Source organism: Macrobrachium rosenbergii, chromosome 14, assembly GCF_040412425.1.
Source record: "Macrobrachium rosenbergii isolate ZJJX-2024 chromosome 14, ASM4041242v1, whole genome shotgun sequence".
In the NCBI taxonomy this organism is placed as follows: Eukaryota; Metazoa; Arthropoda; class Malacostraca; order Decapoda; family Palaemonidae; genus Macrobrachium; species Macrobrachium rosenbergii.
In genome coordinates this window covers 18,140,303-18,162,133 of record NC_089754.1, presented here as the reverse complement: position 1 = coordinate 18,162,133, position 21,831 = coordinate 18,140,303, and the positions used below count along the sequence as shown (strand labels likewise).

The 21,831-nt window shown below is 36.8% G+C and overlaps 1 protein-coding gene across 1 annotated transcript in view; it reads right to left on the bottom strand.

Moving 5' to 3' along the window:
* Positions 1–21,831, bottom strand: part of Dscam4 (Down syndrome cell adhesion molecule 4) — a 215,175-nt gene that overhangs the window by 26,792 nt on the left and 166,552 nt on the right. Inside the window, exons 14-24 of the mRNA XM_067115984.1 lie at positions 12,353–12,514; positions 5,717–5,825; positions 4,587–4,765; positions 4,233–4,376; positions 3,680–3,862; positions 3,331–3,478; positions 2,100–2,248; positions 1,766–1,897; positions 1,045–1,212; positions 517–686; positions 143–281 (exon numbers count right to left, since the gene is read on the bottom strand). Coding sequence (XP_066972085.1) covers positions 143–281; positions 517–686; positions 1,045–1,212; positions 1,766–1,897; positions 2,100–2,248; positions 3,331–3,478; positions 3,680–3,862; positions 4,233–4,376; positions 4,587–4,765; positions 5,717–5,825; positions 12,353–12,514 — 1,683 coding nt within the window. The remainder of the gene's footprint in view (positions 1–142; positions 282–516; positions 687–1,044; positions 1,213–1,765; positions 1,898–2,099; positions 2,249–3,330; positions 3,479–3,679; positions 3,863–4,232; positions 4,377–4,586; positions 4,766–5,716; positions 5,826–12,352; positions 12,515–21,831) is intronic.

Below are 21,831 nucleotides of genomic sequence, written 5' to 3'. Positions count from 1 at the left end.
ATGAAAGTATTCGCTTTCTTTCCTTCTATATGACAATTACTTTAGGGCACAATTGGAAGAGTGCTTCCATCACTAAGCACATGCATCAAACATATTCTATCAATAAACAATAAATGCTAGATATAAAGACAGCAACCCTTACCATCTTCTTCTGTGGTTGCAATAACTGCAGCGGATTGGGGACCAGCACCTCTATTATTAAAGGCCTGGACTACAACTTCATACCTCGTATACGGCTGAAGCCCTGACAGAGTTGAGCTGCCACCATACGCCGACCCTACCTGAGCATGCCAAGGAAATTAAGAACGATTTAGAGAAAAAATTGAGAAGTTTTACATTACACGAACTCAAGTACATTCTTCTCCTTCTTCTTTTTTAACGTGCATTTTTCCCATTTTGTATAGGGTAAGCACGATGCCTTCTTTTGAAGGACACTTGATTATGATATAGAAAACATATATCGAATATTGACCACAATAAGACATCATTTGTAGTGCTAACAGAAGACATACTAACTTCAACAGTCTGGAAGTTGTAATCAGATGTGAGGGCATGTGTTCTGTACCCTACATAATATCCCAAGATATTTCCATTCCAGAGATCTCTAGCCGGGGGTTCCCAAGTTACCCGGAGGGAAGTTGATGATTCTGCTGTTACACGAACATCCAAAGGAGGACCAGACGGTTCTGCAAGTGATTTAAGTTCCACTTAAAAGGACTGTTATCTGATTTGAAATGTAAAACAAGTAAGAACGAAAGGCAACTTTTCCTATGCACTCATTTCTGGAATGAATTAGGCACCTTTGTCTGTCTTCAATGTGCCTATATAAAAATATCAAAAAATAAAGTTAGCCAGTAGACATGACGTACCACTTTTCAACAGCTATGTTCGAGACACATGAAACTCCGTGTTGAGTAACCTTTCCACTGATACTGAAGACTTTACAGAAAGTAGAACCAAAAGGTTTTACTCTGGGAGAAGCTTACCAAGAAACAAAATGATCTTAAAAACTATCTTCGAAAGAGGGGAGACCTTGAAACTTACCCTCCTCGTCTGTTGCCGCCTGAATGACCTCTGAGGGCGCGCCAAGTCCAAGTGAATTCTGTCCAGTAACTCGCAAGTGATATGCTGTAGCTGGGGTCAAGTCGCGAATAATGCCCTCCGTCTGCTCTCCCGGGATGCTTAGTTGCTCGGGCACGGTTGGCCAAGGCTCTGTGAAGAAAACAACACCCAGTAAGTACTTTAATTTGCAATTTATCTTGTAAATCAAACTCAAATTCCCAATACTTGATGAAACATTAGAATTTAATTTACGAATGACAAAGTTCAAACTTGAAATGCTTATTTTACGTATATACATACACACACATACATACATATATATATACACACATATATATATATATGTATATATACATATAGATTAGACATTAATCACACAGAGAAATGATTTATATGTTACCCTTTACCACCGGGAAACTGAAAATGTCAGGGCTTACACTAGTGTTTCATTCTCCCTGTGGTAAAGTGTGACATAGGTAGTTATATATAAACATATACATACATACATACATACGCATATATATAAATTATATATATATGTATATATATGATATATATATATATATATATATATATATATATATATATATATATATATATATATATATATATATATATATATATAGAGAGAGAGAGAGAGAGAGAGAGAGAGAGAGAGAGAGGCCAATAAACATAAGTTTATGTAAAAAGTCAGTTGACTTACCAGAAGCTAGCTTATAGTGAATGAGGTAATTCTGGATGGGAGAATTCCCATTGTATGGAGCTGTCCATGACAACTTCACTTTCCGACTGTGGGTCTCCACAACTCTCAAGTTCTTGGGTTGTTCTGGTTCCTCTGTTATTTGACAAAAAGAAGTAGTTAAGTAATGATCCGATAAAAAATAACGTACGAAAATACACAACACATTTTGAACTTGAGATATATAATCTATGGGAAAAGAATCTGCATAAGCATATAATAAGACGTACTTAACTTGCAGCAGAAATTATTCTCCACCATTATAGGAAATGTATTACATTTCTAAATGTCAATTTACCTTGCACTATAAGCTCAATGTTACGGGTGTCCCGTCCAAAGGCATTGGCAGCATGGCAGGTGTATGTCGCTGAGTGTGTCCGCGCAGCTGACGTCAAGACGAGCTTGGAGACCAGACCGCCTTCGCTTGCTTCTTCTCGAACTTCAACCCTTTGGTGGTAAAAAAAAAAAATTACTTCACCCATATTTCTTCCAGTTGTCTTCACACAAAGCCCTCAAGATCATTTACAAGAAACGAAACATTTCTTTATTCATTTTAGTTAAATATTTATTCAGATGAATGTCTAAAATAATTTTATTTTACATAAAATAACAACGGGACTCAATAACATTGTAAGTCTCCTGCACAGAATGTGTTCCGATAAGACTGGAAATGTTCTGCACATGTACACAAATGATCTAAAGTGGAATTCTTAGACGAAAAATTCATTTCCACTGGAGTATATTTAAGCTGACTGAACCTAAAGAGTATTTCAGGAAATGTGATTACTAAGTCTAGTTTTAAACGAAAGCAATGCCACGACGGAGTGGTATACCATTCATTCCTTGTGATACTTTACATATCATAGAAAGCACAGAGCCAAATTTGCGAAATGATGAATCATGTCATATCCTGAAAACTATTTGATTTGACTTCTTTGATACATACGTACAGGATATTTCTAATTATTTACAAGTACATATTCCACAATATTACCCTATTCGAATGCCGTTAAGCAGCTTTTAACAAACCATCTGAAAGTTTAATGCGGTTTTTATCGTTCAATTCTAGTTTCATTTTCCCATATTTTGTGTTATCACATAAAGCTTGTTACAGCTATTCCCATAACCTCAAGTATTACAGATCTGCATACAACAAAATAAGGAATCTCTCCCCGTGCCTACTTTCTTGATCAGTCAGTCAACTAAAATTTACATAATCCTCTCCTCCTTAAGCATGTCTCTTTCACCTACAGTACATTCAAATCCCAAAATCAATATATTATTGCCTATAAATCTGTCATTTATACTTTTCAAATGTTTTTCTCTAAGCTTCTAAATACAGGAAATAAGACATCTTGTTTAGTATCCATCATATCCACATGACAGTTAAACGTTATGATGTCACCTGTGCAAAAGGTGACAACCATGAGTTCAGAATCTTAGAAATAACTTCTACCCTAGATGGTAAAATTCATATGCTAAAATATAATATTATGTCAATCGACAAATCAAAGTACATATTAAGTTACCGTGGATCAGCATGAGGATCTAAACGCCGACCATCAACGGACCATAAAATGTCAATAGGCCGATCCCCACGCGCTGGACAACTCAGCACAGCAGTCTGGCCAAATCGGACAACTTCTCTCCCCATCTTCTCAGGAAAGTGCGCAGGTGCTAGAACAAGGAGGAAGGGGCATTCGAAACATTCATCAACTCAGAAATTACAAAATGGATATTCCTTAGATCTAGCAATTACAGATGGGGAAATAAAGAAGGTAAAAACAAAATCACTAATAAAAACTTGATTATGCATTGCAACTGTACACATGCAGATTTGTCAACTTGACAATGACCCGAGTGCACAATTATTCTTACCATTCACTGTAAGGTACACAACCTTACTAAGACCAGCCCCAATACCATTTCGAGCCTGACACAGGTATTTCCCTTCCATGGACTTATGCACATTGCGAAATACAAGCGACCCATTGTTGAAGACTTCCACGCGAGGACCGTACACTATTTCCTGGTAATCTCCCTGGCCATTCCTCGCGCCAACTATGTCACCCGGATTGCTGGTACGAGGTCTCACGAGTCATCTGTTTGAGATACAGGAGGACATTCAGCCTTGGAAAGCAGCACGAAAAATTGAATATGAACTTATAAGACATTTTGCATGAAGTTTTCTCGATTCCAATAATTAAATAAGAAAGACAGGGGATATTTACACCTTTCCTATATTTCCAAATTTATATTGCCTGAAAAAAAGTATCCAAAATTGATAATACTGTCGGAAGTAATCATTCTTATTTACTGGTTTAACAAATAACACAGAGCGCAGTCTATGATTGAGTTACAGATGAGGAAGAAAGATAGCTGGGCCATCATTTCAATAGAATAAGAAAAGTGATCGTTCAATAAAAGAAACTTGAGCTGACATTACATTTTCCAGTCACAGCTTTCTTCCAAGTAATGGTTGGAGTAGGATATCCATCCGCTTGACAGTTCAGAGTGACAGTGCTTCCCTGGGCAGCCCCACTATCCTGAGGTTCAGTCACCCAATGAGGCGGAACTGAAAAAAAAGGGGGTTAAGGCAATGGAAATCTGTAGAACATAAAGAAATCAGTTATACTTACACACGCTTGTTTTTAAACGAGTGATGTTGCCATAACACAGTAATAGTTGCAATTTAGCAAATATGCTTATTTATCTGTTTTCTGTCAATCAGCATGACCAAGCATACCGGTAAGTTTAATCATCCATACCCGTTGAGTTTCCTTACCATTAACTGTTAGTTTTGCTGTGTAGCTTCTTGTTGCTGCTTGATTCGAGGCCAGACAGGTATATTCGCCATTATGCCTCGAAGATATACGGTCGATGACCAGCTGCATTTGGTAATCATCTAATAGCCGAGTCGTTACCCCGTCATAAACAGGAACAGGTCCACCATCTTTCTCCCAGCTGTTTTGTTGGGTTGAGAGCGGATGTTGTGAAATGTCCAGTAAGATCAAAATTATTCGAATTTATTGGTTGAAAGTGCTTATGGTTGAATAGTTTTCAAGGACTTATTTCCACTAAGAATTATGTTAAACTAAAAGAATAAAAGGCGTAATAGTAGGCTAATCATACAAAGATGCAAACAGCGTGCTTCACTATAACTCATTTATTAAAACTTTTAGGCAATAATGATGGGAAAGTTTTCAATTACTGTATCGGTATTTGATGGATTACCGAGCACTCTACAGGGTAATCTTCCATATTAAATATTATGCAAATTGCGTTGATTGATCATTAACTGACGTTAATGGAGTCCCGTATATATGGATTATTGGAATTATCTGTGCGTGTTCTACGAGGTCTACGCAATATTACCCACTCGTTGCTATGGAAATGAGCAACACGGTTTCTGTTTGTATCAAAACGACTGCATATGAATTTCTTCTTCTTTATAACCTTTATACGTAACGCCTATATACTTTGTATTCTTTACATCTGATCTCCTTTCAACTTGATTGTAGTGACATCATATAGGAAGGTTTAATAACTTTCCATGAGCATTAATCGGGTTGAAATAATTGGTGTTCGTGTAATTCGAGGTTAAACATTGCAGAACTAATGCACTGCTGGATTACACCATGTTGGATTTTTGCAGTTTTAATATTAAATTTTAAGGTCCTTAGATTATATCGGTAAAATATGGCTGTTCAAATAAAACTCAGTATTACATGTAAAAGACAATACAAGTAGGCGTAAATTTTAGTTCAATTAGACATTTTGCGTAATCCGCCTATATAACGAATGTAAAAAAAACTAGGCGTTTTTATTTTAAATAATTCATAAAAATCACTTCTTCCTAATAATGTGAGACTCTAAAGTCACTTATTCCAGTAATGAAATGCAGAGACCACGTACCTGAACGTAACAGGCAAGTCTCCCTCCAAGATCTGGCAGGTCAGCGATGCTCGATTTCCTTCACTCAAGATGTTGTTGGAGAAAGAAAATGGCATAATCTTCGGGGGCACTGCAGAATAAAGAAAATTGTCCTTAGTAATTCATTGGCAGAAATCACTGATAACCATACTGGTTATAAAGCGAGAGGAAAGATTGAATTATCATCCTTCCTAACCAACGTTTACATGTTAAAATCGATCATATTTCATTAAACTAAATCTATATACACTATTACGTCATATGAAAATTATCTATCAACTGTTCAGGAGCGCACATTTTTAGTGATACCATTTCATGGATTTTATATGGTCAGTTATAGTCTAATAACCAACGGAGCAAAGAATATCTCAACTGACTTTCTGTAAAACACAATATCCAAACGGTTTAGCTTAGCTGGATATAAAAGAACACTTGCCAGGTTAATATGTAGACATACTAAGTTACTATGTTGGTACGGAAAGAGAAAGATGGTTAGAATATATATATATATATATATATATATATATATATATATATATATATATATATATATATATATATATGTGTGTGTGTGTGTGTGTGTGTGTGTGTGTGTGTGTGTTGTTGTTGTTGTGTTGTTGTTGTTGTTGTTGTTGTGTTAGGTCTATATCACACAGAAACAGTGAAAACTAACGATATTCGCAGGATATGTTTTCTTGTTACCTTTTACCGCCCTTTTATGCTACTTTCACGAGCAACAAACTGAATGCGATCTCCTTCCTAATCATGGTACACAACTCTAACCAAACGAAAAACATACAGAATTTCTTTTTATGAATTTTGATAACGTCAAAATTTAACGTTAAGGGAATCACATTACACATACTAACTTCATTTCACTAATCACTACTTCACTTAAAAGTTTCAACCGTTCACATTACTTTTTTCTTGGATTTTAAGTGTTTAACTGAACTTTGTTAAATTCAATAATAAGAAAATTACAGAAAAACTAAAGTTTGACAGTGAGATGACATTTTAAAAACTACAACATAACTTTTCAAACAAATTGTATGCCTGGATGACATAGGTATGTTAGTAAAAGGGGTTACCTAGAAAACTTACAAATCGCCTAGAACAGCAAAGCTTTACTTTAGTATTTAGTACTTACATGAACTTTAGACGTTAATATTGATACTTTACGTGTATCTTCACCTGGTAGGTATCTCAGACTATTTTTTAAAATCAAATATAGCCCTCCAGAACTCGGGTCACACCAGATCTGTTGACCAATTTAATCTAGTCCAGACGGCAATAAATGCCCGCATAGAAACGGACCATTTGAAAATCTAGAACCACTCTGTCCCGAAAAAATGCAATACAAGTCGCAGGAAAGCAATGTGCAATTACACGGCTTGCTTCCAATATCTGTCTTTAATTGTCAGACTTCTGCTGTGAACCAGGAAGCAAAAACCGCATCTGAATCAAAATTTGCCAACAAAGTATTTTAAACGCCGCCACCGGAAATACATATTCGCCATGAACGTCAGCGTGGTCGGAACGCATTTTTACCCATGGCATCAGAGAACCATAGGAAACCTAATGTCAGTCTCTCTCTCTCTCTCTCTCTCTCTCTCTCTCTCTCTCTCTCTATATATATATATATATATATATATATATATATATATATATATATGTGTGTGTGTGTGTGTGTGTGTGTGTGTGTGTGTGTGTGTGTGTGTGTGTGTGTGTGTGTGTGTGTGTTCGAGTACTATTGCAAATATTCGTGTTCCTTTTATTTCAAAAAACTTATCTGAAGTTTGAATCTGAAAACAGATGGTATGTCTTAGAATATCTTTTAGCAAGAAGAAGAAAATTACATCTCAAAATAAATCAGTAAAATAAATTATACAGTATTATTATTATTATTATATTATTATTATTATTATTATTATTATTATTATTATTATTATTATTATTATTATTAACTACCACAGATTTTACTGGGAACTCCAGAGACTATGTAAACAAAAACTTAAAAAAAAAAGGAGCAACGTTCTAAGAAACATGTTTGAGAAGTAGAGAAACCTAAAGGAAAGAGAACTTCTAAATAGCTACACCATAAACTAAAGCGAATGTAAAATTTATAACAGACGCATTCACTTAAGAAAGGGAGCCCAAGGAAAATTATGCGTCCATGAAATTTCCAAGAGAGCTCCAAGGGGACCATAAAATTTCAACGACTGAATTCGAAGAGGTCACCGGCATTACCGATTTCCCATAAATACACATCGATCATAACATGTTCGTACGAGTCCCTTGAAGATATCAGAAACGTTACTCAGAATTCAAGATCTATAAATTCGATATTTTTTAGTGCCCTTTACTCTGTCCAGCCAAAAAACAAATCGATCTTAACGAGGTATATATTTTTTTATATCATTTTTGTTTTTTGAAGTCTTCTAAAGGTGCGTCCACACTGCAGTAAATCATGTCATAAACACACGTCAGTAACTTATCGTATACACATCGCAAACAGGTTGAAAACAAGTTACCGATTTATTTGTAGTTCTAACCAGTGCTCCATGCGATGATCCAACACCGGCCAAAGATTCGTTCTCCACTTACGGTCTTTGACTTGTTTGCAACATGTTTGTGACTTGAATGCGATAGGTTCCCAGTATTCTTTTATGGCAAGTTTTACTGCAATGTGGGCGCATCCTAAGGAAGGCTTAACGTTTTACCCTGAAGAGGTGAACTTGCCTTATATTCTTGCTTATTGTTATGAATTACAGTCCATGCTTCTTATTACGCTTATGTATTTTCACACAAAATCAATGTCAAATATTAGCCTTTAGATGGACGAATTTGAATATCTTAATTTCTATCTTTCGCGAGTGAAAGGCAGAGGAAGTGAGAAAGACGCGAAGGGCAGAGAGAGAGAGAGAGAGAGAGAGAGAGAGAGAGAGAGAGAGAGAGAGAGAGAGAATTATCATCAATCAAATTCACTCATACACATTACGAACGCAAGTAGTCAGAGACATATGGACATCACGTGATGAAATTAGGGTGGTCATTTTAGCGAAACCTGCGCCTAGGCAGAAAGTGATGATACAACACGGTCCGAGATATTCCTATATTTCCCATTGAGTGGACCGTATCAAGGGCTTATAACGATTGATTTAATGGATTTCAGGAGATCTATTAATTCCTCCGGGAGATACACCGGCTCTCCTTCCATTTGCATATTGACACTTAACGCTGAAATTATCAACAGACGCATTAACGTTCAAGCGAATAATAGCGTCTCTGTCTGTCTGTCTGTCTCGCTCTCTCTAAACAGATTAATCTGAAGATTGGCACTCTCTCTCTCTCTCTCTCTCTCTCTCTCTCTCTCTCTCTCTCTCTCTCTCTCTCCACAAAGCAGCCAGGAAATTGACATCATCTCACCCCCATCTCTCTCTCTCTCTCTCTAAACAAAGTAGCCAGGAAAATGACACCATCTCACCCCCATTTCTCTCTCTCTCTCTCCCTCTCTAAATAAATAAATAAATAAATAAATAAATAAGTAAATAGATAGATAAATAAATAAACAGATAAATAAGGTAAGTAAGGAGATAGACCTTACAATATAAGTGAAACAAAAGCAAAAATCATATCATATATATCAATAATAATGTAGGAAAAAGATAAAACGATGTATATTAAATATGTAGAAATCCATTTATTACAGAATATCGACAGATTTTTAGATTATTCGTACAGTTAAATTTTTGATACCCGTATTTCCTCCTGTTTATTAAAAACTATAAGATTAAAATGTACAGACAATGTTACTGTTTATTAATATCTAACTGGACAAGTAAAAAATACATTTCTCATAATTTCTGACCGGTGCAACTCTATGGAGGTATCATGAAATAAGCAGCGTTCTGTTCATCGCTACAAAGAAGAAACGGAGGATGAAACGTCTTTTCCTCTGACAAGCAAAGAATCCTAATCACAAGCAAACCATATTTTCACAACATTCATTGCAGCGTTGTACTTCCGTGATCTAAAAACTAATCTCTTCCATATGCCCCTCACGCTTCATCAGTGCACGGTTTCTTTTGTTTCTCACCGGATTTCAAAGACGCACGGCTACTGTACCTGTCTGTCTGCTTACATTTTCTCTGCATGAGCAGGCCACCGTAGATATTATACATACATACTGTATATATATATATATATATATATATATATATATATATATATATATATATAAATATATATATATATTATTACAAACATATATATATGTGTGTGTAATAATAATAATAATAATAATAATAATAATAATAATAATAATGTTTGACTGACCAATGAAGTTCCTGCCACTGATATTTACAAACGTTTTCCAAATGTTAATCTTTACAGATAAGTTTCAATTAAATTCATATCTAAAATATGAGCACCCGTAAAAAAAAAAAAAAAGAGTGCAGGCCAACAAAGAAGCAAAGGTGAAATTCTATCCTTACAAAGGCTGTAATTTACAAATTACACAGGAGTCAGAGACTGCCCTCGAGAAATAGTGCCGTAAACAACAGCTCGTAGTTTCCTATCGAGATATCTTACATATAACGTATTTTGTTATTGAGTTTACAGTGGACTAAAACCACGATGCGCCAGACACAAGCCTCATATCAACATTTTCAAACTCAATGCTCTACTGTACATCAAGACCAGATAGCTTTTTATTCCAGCATCATTAGTGAGATACCTTAATTCTGACATTTAATCGCTATCTAGACGGAAGCTACATTTCATAAAGCCATTAAATCAGTTTCATTGGGAAGACCAGAAATCCAAGTAAAGAGAGCCATTGATATTCCAGCATTTCTGATATTGGCTCCTTTTCCAGCAGCACGGGAATTAAAGACAGATAGCATCTGACGCAGTATCATACATCAGGCAACGATGAATCATTTAAAACAAACGAGCGCGGAAAGCGCTGTTCTACTACAATCGGGATTTTCTAACACTGGCCGGCTTCACTGCTCCGAATCCCTCGGCCAACAACAGATTGTTTCAAGCAAACATGGAATTGTGAGCTTTGTTATGACAATGATTCAAATGCATAATGCTTCGATCGTAATGCTTATACTACTAATTAATCCAGATGTAGCATGGTTAATTGACAATACACACAACACACTGATCCATTGTCTGGATGACTAAATAAAGTTAACGCTCGCCGGCGGCTGGAAACACCGGATACGCGTTTCGTGTAGGTCTCCAATATACAGAGATTATGTGATCAAATAACCAGAGCCTTTATAGAAATGAAAGGCCATTATTGTAGCATTTCCACTACTACGACTACTTCTACTCCACTACTACTGCTATTACTGGTACTAGTGGTGCTGCCACCACCACGCCAGTGTTGCAACAAGATAAAGATTCTCTCTCTCTCTCTCTCTCTCTCTCTCTCTCTCTCTCTCTCTCTCTTTCGCCGGTAATTCTATTTTGATATTACGTTCATACAAATTAAATGGGATTATGTAATATTTAATGCGTAAAATTTCACATCTCTAACCCAAATCAACCAGGAGGGACAAACTTGGGTGGCAATTTGATTAGAATGCTAGTGGATAAGCATTTCAGTAATTGTAGTAAATCTAGGAGAACAGTAATCACAGTAAAAGAACTGAGAATACGGAACATCAGTTTTTTTTTACCACTATACAGTTTATAAGGTGGCAGACCTGCACGCACTTAGTAAGGACACATTTTTTTTTTTATATCTTGTGTTATATTACTTTTCTTCTTGATTATTTAGGCTTTGGTCAAATTAGAACGTCTATGTCACTTTTAAATTTTGGGAACTTTTATCCTACTAACATCATAAAAAATGTTATCATCACGAGGTTATTACATGGAAAATTGCACTGCAAATTATTTTCACTTATTTTTATTAATAAGAAATTTCTCCGAAGAAGTTTGCGCGACTTAGTTCCTATTCCATTTGGGCTTACTGAAGATTATATAAATGAATTTACTAGCATTGGCGATATCATGATTAAATTAGTAATTCATCCATAAACAAACAATGAGGTAGATAAATTATGAGTAGACGGAAGTCCAAACTTAACAATGCTTTAAGAGAAACATAAGTCAAAGGCTAAAAAGATTAATGATTCCTAAGCCTTTTCCCACGAGTCTTAGACACCAATTCGAGAGGCAAGTAATCATACAAATTTCAGAGATTCCCCAGAACACAAGAGGATAGTATCCCTGGTTACTAGTGAATTCGAATGGCGTCCTTAAAGGGAAACGTTCTCTCTCTCTCTCTCTCTCTCTCTCTCTCTCTCTCAAACATACAAACACAAACGCACACTCACATCTTGATTTTGAACTGTTTTGTGCTGCTCTGTTTAAAACTAATTAAAAATTCTTAATATTAGTGAATAAATATTATTCTGAAAATGTTTGTTGGTTGCCAATAAAAAAAAACCATCAACGAGAGAAAGTTTAAAAGGAAATTTTTTCTCACCAGTATTACGTAGTTCAAGAAACCTAATTCCAAGAGTTTTTCCAGCCGAAGAAGAAACAGGATATTTTTCTAAACGAATTTGTGTGGCAACACTGCATTCCGTCACTTACCAGTGACTGCCACAGTGACGTCCCTGTAGGCAGAATGGCCGTGTCTGTTGGACGCCCTGCAAGTGTAGCGCCCTCCGTCAGTTTCCCTCTGCGTCTGCGTCACGACCAAAGTTCCGTTGTCGAAAACTCTCTGACGGATGTCCGTCGGAAGAACCCGGCCATCTTGGATGTGGGAGAAGGAAAGACTTGGAATTAGTGATAGCTTCTGATGTCAATCGTTGGAAGTCAAGAATGGAAAGGTTTTACACTTACAGTTAATATTCTCTTAATCGAAGAGTAGATTTTCGAATTCCATGGGAATCTTCTAAGCTTGATAAAGAAAGAATTCACTTCACCAACAATACTACTAATACTACCACTGCTAATAACATTACTACTACTGCTTATCATAATAATAATAATAATACCGTTACTAATACTCATTAGCCAAATATTCCTGTGAACAAAACTATTGTCATGCAGCGGAACACTCACTGGCTGTAAAGCCTTCTTAATCCAGTATATGAAAAGGAAAAATAAATGAGCAATTAAAGTAATTATTGAGGAAAAGTAACGTTTGTCCTAAGAACCATCCCTTTATTTCTTAGGATTAAATTAATTTACAATTTACTGAAGACGTGGACTGCTAAAAAGGCATCATCTGTCAAACTTTCTGTTGTCCCGGTCAGAGAAGAGACTTAATTGAGAGATCTTTTAAATACAGAAAGATGCTGAATTCCATTCGTTAACTCTCTCAGTAAATTGTCAAATGTAATGATTCAAAGTTGTCAGCTAACTGCTCTTCCTAAGACGAACCGATAATCAACCATAACGATGACAAATGTAAAAATTCGACATCTCTTAGAAATCTGTACTGGGAGGAAAAAATAACTACAAACAGAAGGTACTTCAAGAGCATCATTTCAACTTATATTATGGAAGTGGTTAGTGCAGACTCCATGTTCTTTATCATTACTTTCTTAAATATTTTCAGTAAATGTGTTACTATGGAAGGTTCACCTTGAAGAACAGAACAGAACACCAAGAAATATTCCTTTTAGACGTCCTTTGCAGCTCAGAACAAGAACAGAAGTGGACACCAAGGATATCCTGAATATAATTTTGCATTTTAAAAAAACAGCTGAAATGATAAGATGATAATTTTCCACGAGGAAAGTCACACTAGTATATATCAAATATTATTGGAAGTGTTTGTTAATCATTTTGGATAATTCAATCATTTTTTTGATGGTGTACAATAAAAAACTTACACTATAGGTTCTGTTTTGGAAAAGGAAGAGGCAGGTGAAGAGGAATTTAAGAATGACAATAAGAGAAACGGGGAAAAGAGGAGGAAGAAGTGAGAAGAGGGATGAGGAAAGGGAGAAAGAGGAAACAATAAACGAAAAGGATGAAAATAAGAAAGTGTTAAAGCCACTGAAATGGAAAAGCGTGGAAGATGAAACAGGATGGAGGCATCGTTCCAGAAGGAACAAAACCATTAAACGCAGGACCCAAAAAGATCATCCGCAAATATCTCATACTTTCCACTTTAATACTGGCTCAACAAAATTAATGAAACGTAGGAGAAGCCGGGTTCAACCACTGACAGGGGGAAAAATGAGCATACATTAAATTCGTAGTAGCGTGGAAATTCTGTTTGTAATATCGTAGAGAACCAAGTTTAGCTATTATATCCAGTCGCGTAACTTGACACCTAAATGGGCACTAATAGGTTGTGTGTGCGTCTCTAGTGCGAGTGTGCGCGCTGGAGAGAGAGAGAGAGAGAGAGAGAGAGAGAGAGAGAGAGAGAGAGAATGGATGCGCATCCTACCTTTCTAGCACAATGTTCTACAACTTGCGCATCCGTCAAACTCATTCATTATGGATATGGCGTCCATGTTCGGACAAACGCATATTCACACACACACACACACACACACACACACACACACACACACACACACACACACACAAACACACATGCCGGGGATATCTCAGTAGAATTGTTGGGCCGCGCAATATTTGATAAATCTTGCCTCTGCCACACACTGTGACAAACGGTGGTCATAATAGGCACATTCAGTATGACGCACATATATGTATGGTATTCTCGGATTTCAAATGTCGCGGTTGTAGTATCCAAATGGAGGAAAAAGAGGAAGCAGGGGCGGGGGAAATGTAGCAAGGAGAAACAGAGAATGCTACGTTATGTGTGAGTGTGTGTGTGTGTGTGGATATATTTACAGAGAGATAGAGACAGAGAGAGAGAGAGAGAGAGATGCTTGTAAATGAGTTCACACCTACATTCACGTTTCATTTACACGACAGCATCAGTTGAGTAAAGCGCACGATGAGTAACAGTTATCGCAACCGGACAGAGACATTCATCAGCGAAGCTGCAACAATGAATGATTAGGCACTCGGATGGATTTTTACTTAGGACGCCTCTGATAAACACATGAGCTTGTTTTAATAAACACGTCACCCTTCCTGAATATTTCACGAGCGTAAAGATGCAAGACGGGTCGCCCAACTCATATCAATAGAGCATTTTGTGCAACGTCCAATGATCAATTCTTTGATCAGAGAGAGAGAGAGAGAGAGAGAGAGAGAGAGAGAGAGAGAGAGAGACTGGCCGTACAGCTTTAAAGAGGCATCGGAAAGACATGATATATCGGAAGTAATGGAAGCCTACAGAAACGTACGCGCTGGATTATATAATGCTCATATTCCACATCATTTCGGAATGGAATCGGTATCAGGGGCCGGATGAGAGTAATGTAAGGGTTGTTCCGGTTGATTAAGCGTAGTTATACACACGGAATTCATACGTATATAGGCAAGTTTAAGTTTCTACTCTGTTTAATTATAAGTCCATATACACCACTGGTTTAACTATTTTTCTCTGTTTATGTACAATGACAAAGAAACGGGAATAACTGTACTGAATAACAGTGTCTATTTAACCAAAGTGTTCATATCGCCATAGGTACGTTAAGATAATTGTGGGAATCATCTATATTTTGAAAAGAGCCAATCAGGAATGAAAATTGAAATTTAAGTTTCAAAACCAAAGTTTTGGTGCGTAAAGACGACTCGAGGAAACATCGAAAAGATATTACTTTAAATCTACCCACACAAGTCGTCAGTCATTTTGAGTCTTTCGGAATAATAACGAGAGATGTTTTTCATTACGACCTTGATTATTGCAACTAGGTGCTTTTACCTCCGACCTTGTGCTGCATACTCGTTCTGTACGCAGAACAATGTGACGCAGGAAGTCTTTTGGAGAAGGTGCCCTTTCAGGAACTAGATGGGAAAACGCTGGACTTGATACGTTTCAAGCCAAGGAAACAACCTCTCTTTGTTAGTGAAGCTCCAAGCCAGGCATTAATAGAAACCTTTGGTTGGTAGGAAAATCCACAAACATAAGAGAATAGTAAGTTATACTATCTGGAAATATCAATCTATAAGCCCTGGGACGTGCCACGAAGCACGTAGAATTTGTAATTAAAAACGTCACACAAAGATAGTTTCACTGCTCTCATATCCCAAATACTAATGAGGAATATTACGGGTCTTCGGTCCTCAAAACAAAAAGCAAACATTAACACGTTAAACTGGGGATGTTTAAATAAAAAAATAAACATTATTATCACATCACTAAAACTGCCAATGTGAATTGCACTAAACCAACTTTAATGACCAAGAAGATGTGAAAGTATATTTTAGACTCTCACATTAGGGCAAATGCTAACACATTAAGTAATACTCTGAGAGCTCGAATATTACACCGCCTATGTGGTACATATGTAAATACTATCTCAGTGATGTTCACACCACACATACTGCATTTTCGAGTAATAACAAACCCTAAATTACGGAAAACCTGCGATCAGGACGTTCAAGGAAGTTGAGGACGAAAACTGTTCATTTCTCATCAAAGAACATGATTACTCAGCAGTCTTTTATACAGAAGACAAGAAAGAGTGGAATCCCTCTGAAGAGCTCCCAAAGAATACCAAGGAAGCCCGTTTGAACTGAAAAGTCTTCCACCTTTTCTTTTTAAAGGAAAAAATCGTCTCCATTGGAACTCCGTAATCAATGCTGTGATCTGCTTATCCAAACATAATGCAAATTTATTCTTCAAGTATCATAGATAGATTGTTCAGTGAGATGAAAATATTGTCGTTTTCTGTATTTCAGACAGACTGATAAAGTATTTATCTTGGAGAACAAATTCAAAAGATGAACACTAAAAATTTGAAAGCCTAAAATGAACCTGTGAGAACATTAATGATTTCAACGTACGTAATCTTAAACATGATATATTTCCTCCTGGGGCAAAAACAGCAAATGTTTCTTCTCTGGAAAATTATCTAATCATCCGCAGTGCTAATATGTAACCACTTCCGATAATGACATACGAGAAAAAAAGGCATGTGCTTACGGATCTGTTAATGCTAACCAGAGAGGCCTAAAACAATAAAAGCAGGTACATGACAGCCAGAGCTTTAAAATGTTTTAGACAACGGTAAACGTAGCTTTACAGCATTTCTTGTACTCTGACAAGAGCATATAGTTTGACGTTTGGGTTAGAAAACAGAAGGTACCATTGAAAATAAACAATTTGGACTGATATATATTCTGCCTCATCTTTTGTGTGTATAGAATGAATGGTATAGGCCGATGTATTGAAGAATTTAACAATGCTCCAAAACAAATATCATTACTTCCTGCTCTAGAGCTACTGAACTGAATAGCGCTTCAGTCAACTGACCCTAAAAATTCTGGAAGATACTATCACTTTATCGGAAACTGTCTGAGGAGTGCGACATAGTTTTGTAAATAAAACTACCCAGGCGTATATGTCACAAGACCTAACGTAAATTCATTTTAATTTATTCTGTGCCATCAGGTCACCTTCGGGCAGTTACTATAAATTCCAATAGTTACCATTCTATCCGGAGACAACCCCTCTCGCCTATTATTGTACGCACAATGGAATTCCAGCAAGTGAAGGACGCCTCATTATATTATGCTGTATTATACAGCACATTCCCGAACTTCAAACTTCTTCAATATATTATGCTTATTACATACTGAGGAGACATCTGTACATCTCTCCTCTATAATAAATACCGTACAAATTCTTCCTTAGGGCACATTTGCTATGTGATGTTTATGGAAGGCAATGCTTATTGTTTCGTTTACAGTAAAAAATGAGGCATTAGTCGGTTGGTTAAACAGTTATATGTTACGGTACAGATGTACCAGAAAACGCTTATGTTTAGATTTAGGAGAAGTTTCCATAATTAGGTAAAATAGATAAATCGCTAACTGTTTAATTCCAGGTGTTGATCTAGAAATGCAACGTATTCTCTTCCAATAAATAAAACGATCGGATATATGTGCTGTGTGGAAAGAAAACGTCAACTATTAACTTTAAAGGAACCTGTAAATCATTCCTTTATGGAAAGATAACAAATATGTTTTCCTTTAATAACAAAAAACAAACAAACAGCAACTTATTCCTTTCTCGATGAAAATAATTCCTAGTGGTCCCTTCTGCAAAGATAACGCCATTCATTCCTTTTGTCTGAAAAATTGCTTGTATTCATTCAGGCAAATCGAGACTGTCACCTCTCTTGATGAAAGGAATATCCGACATCTTTTCCGAGACGCTTACGGCTTCCTATCTGGGAAAGAACATAATTATCTTCGGGACAAAGGAGAGCCATAGTTTCTTTTAACGAAGGAAGATGATTGCGTTCCACTGGATCTGCAGCTTGGTTTCAATTCAAAAGAGTTATTTTCATCCCAGATTAACCTAACAATAAAAAGCACCGGTTTCATGAAGAAGATCGAGAGAAGTTGATTTGATGGGAAAACAAACAATGGGTGAAAGTTGATAGGAATAAATTTCTCATTTGAACAACTACAATATTATGGAAAAATCATAGACGCGTGAGACAGCAAATACGGAAAATTAAAATTACTGGTATAATTACGTCATTATATGATTAAAGCGTTCATATTGAGAAACATTTTCGACAATCGTTGCACGATGCTAACCTCGCAGACTCATTATTAATATGGTGTTTGCTTCTACAATGGCTATCCTTGCTTTTCAAATCGTGCATGGCCTCGTATTTCCTGTCACAGAAGACGGCCCCATAAGCAAAGTTTCAGAGCTGAGAATCAGTGCAAACCTTATAATTTCACTTCTAGAAGTAACCAGTACTGTTGACTTGAATTTGGGACTTCAGTACAGTATCCCACTGGAATGTTAAAGCCTGTAGTGATAGCTAACAATATACTTTCTACAGACAGAGAAAGAACGATGACCTTTCCGATAATGTGTCGTTGACCCAAGAGTTCAAATCCTGATTAGAGAGAACGTCCCTTATTTAAAAAGTCCCATATGAACGTGAAGGAGTTGCCTGGGGGAGAAATTTGTTGAGCACCATTTTCCTGAAAGTAGACTCAGCGAGAACCATAAAGTGATTTTCATCTCTAAATCCGAAATACTGATAGGTCTGGAAGGGCTTGATTTCAGACTTTTCAAACATTATTGGAAAGGCACAGACAGGTTTACATTTAGAGGTATGGAGGGCTCTGGTCTTGGAATGACTGGAACGAACAAAGCTTCCTCTGGCACATACAGAGATTCCGTCCAGTTTCGCATTAATGATTATACACAATGTTGCTGAGATTGAGCGATCGAGTTTCCGTAGTGGGTTTGAAAACTGGGGAAGATGATTTGTGAAGGATAAGATCCTCTTTGAATAAAGGTATGCTAAAAGGAAGGTGGGACCCGGTGTCTGGTACAAGTAACTAATGAAAAGGAGGCAGAGCACTAAGCAATGAACAAATCTCTGATATACGCCGCCTGAGACAGGAAGGAAACGTGATATGCGTTCACTTAGAAGCCCAAAGGTGGAAGTTTGTTTAACAGGGCCTAATATCAGGCTGTGTCAAAAGATTTCAGACCTCAAGAGCAACTGCACAAGATTCTCAGAATTTCCTGAAACCGTACCAAAGATTAAGTTAAGCTAGGGAATCACCATTCATGTAATACGCATGTAATTGGAAAGAGTGTCATGTTTTAGGCGAGAATTTAGCATAATTTAGTTAAGAGTCAAATTAAGAGCGATGGAACTAAAGTCAGGGTGACTGGAGTTATCATCTTCCCTTCCCCCTTTCGTTTCTAAAGCTGTAAAAATGCAAGTAGCAAAACAAAGATGGCAACATAGGTCTAACTCACTAGGACCCAAGGGTTGATGCCATCTGACCCACAAAGTCGTTCCAATCTTCGAAAACTTGACTTTTCTACAGATTACAATTGAAATGAAAGGTGCTAGCATAGAACTTGTAAAAGGCTGAGTGATAGAATTTGATGAAGTCGCCTTAGCATGAGTTTTAGAAAGGTAACGAGCCGAAGTTGTCTTTTTTTCAGAGATAATTAAAACTCGTAGCTCAAAGAATTCTTCACAAATGAAACAATCAATCATATGCAATAAAAGAACATTAAAACAATCAACAGATATAGGAAGTGAAGAAACAGCCAGATAGATAACAAACTAACATTTTACCATCAAAATGTTTCAACCCATGAAGTAGGAATCTGATAAGCATATACACAGGGAAATTAACGAGAAACTGCAAAATGGTCACAAAAGCAATAGTAAAGAATTTATTAGTTATTTGCGTAACCATGAAGCATGTCCATTTGAAATTCCAATGGTTAACAATGCAACACGAGAATCATTCAAACAATGCCAGCATTGAAACAACCAAAAGCAATTAATATTCAATAACCTATTTGAAGAGATGATTAATGAACCAATCCAAAGATTATCAAACAACAAATTGGCCGTTCTCAAACTAATCAAGAAACGGAGTAAGCAACTAATTAGGGCACAAAATACAAGATAATGTTTATGTGGCCTGGAATTTCCCAAATGATTAACTGGAAACTAATGAACCAGTTAAATAATACAACCAGCACCTGATAGAATGCGTAGGTTGAATAAATATCTCGTAATAAATTACATTCAAAGTATTAACCAACATATTCCGTGTTTCACTTCCAGCTCACCTTTCAACGTATAATTTCCTTCAGTTTGCATCATTCCAGCGTAAGCGTTTTAAACTATGCCAGATGGTGAATGGAAAGAAAACTGCTAGTAATATTATTTTTTCCGTTTCTCCTATAAACTCCTTTATATTCTTGGTCAGATGTGTTTCGTACGTGCATCCTACAGTTCACGAAGAGTGACAGCTTCAGAATCTACGTCATCATTTCAACTGCGCCCAAGTCTTTTAAATAACTGATCAACAATGGATTGAAACCTATCTTTTCATCATACCGTCCTTAACATTGGGTTTTCTTTTAACTTTTGAGAACATGAATCTTTCCCAATTCTTCCCTTAATTTCAAGTATCTCGGCAATGCAGTTGGTGTACTGCAGATGTCATCGAACTTTCATCTCTAATGTTTACTGCAGACGTCATCGAACTTTCATCTCTAATATTAACACTTAAAATTTTCAGTCGCCTGAGAATAATTCCCTCTCTTACTATATGCTTTGATTCTGTACAGCTCGAAGAAAAATATACATAAAAATATTGGCTTCCTGGTAAGTGCTTTTCTATGTTTTCTCATTATTTGTGCTCTTGGTCATTTAACTTGCAAATTTGTTCTGCGTCTCTCTTTGGTGAGGCGAATCTCTCTCTACACCTAGTCAATTCAGCACATTTATTTGATCTTACTCTCGCCACTCTACTTTAAGTAGTACCCCCTTCAACCTCCAACCACAAAACCCTCCATGGATGGATATTAGGCAATATATCTTTTATCTTAAGAGAATGGAAACAGAAATCCTCCAGTTCCGCTCTCGTACCAATTTCCTTGCCTTCCGCTGCAACACCATCGCCACAATACCATCAAATCAAGCGCTGATCTACCAACAAGCACCCAATCAATGCATATGCATAACGGAACAAACGCCTTCCTCCCGTTTTCTTTATCTTATTCCTGTTTCGCAACTCGCAGCATCATCATCATCGCCATCACCATCACCATCACCACAACTATTGTTGGATCCAAAACACAACTGTGAAAAGCGGATTAGGCAATTCATTAGCGTGCTTAAAGCGCGCTTGTCAGTTTATCACGGGCACATAACAGTAGTAAACACCGCATCATCGAGGCGCCTTTCATCTTCCACAGTCAGGAGGCTTTGATGTAGTTCGACTGACCCTTTCATTGTTGATATTTTGATGACTCGGTCGTTATTCAATGTAGATTTCATGTAACGGGTATCCTTCAGACTCTCTCTCTCTCTCTCTCTCTCTCTCCACTCAGCAGGGACTTTGTTATGACCGGCACTACTTCACTCCATTATCCCATCCCTAATCGAGAGAGCACATTATTATGTTGCTCTTGTGAGGCTAACGATGGGTGAATTCTGGGAAGGAATATACACTCCATA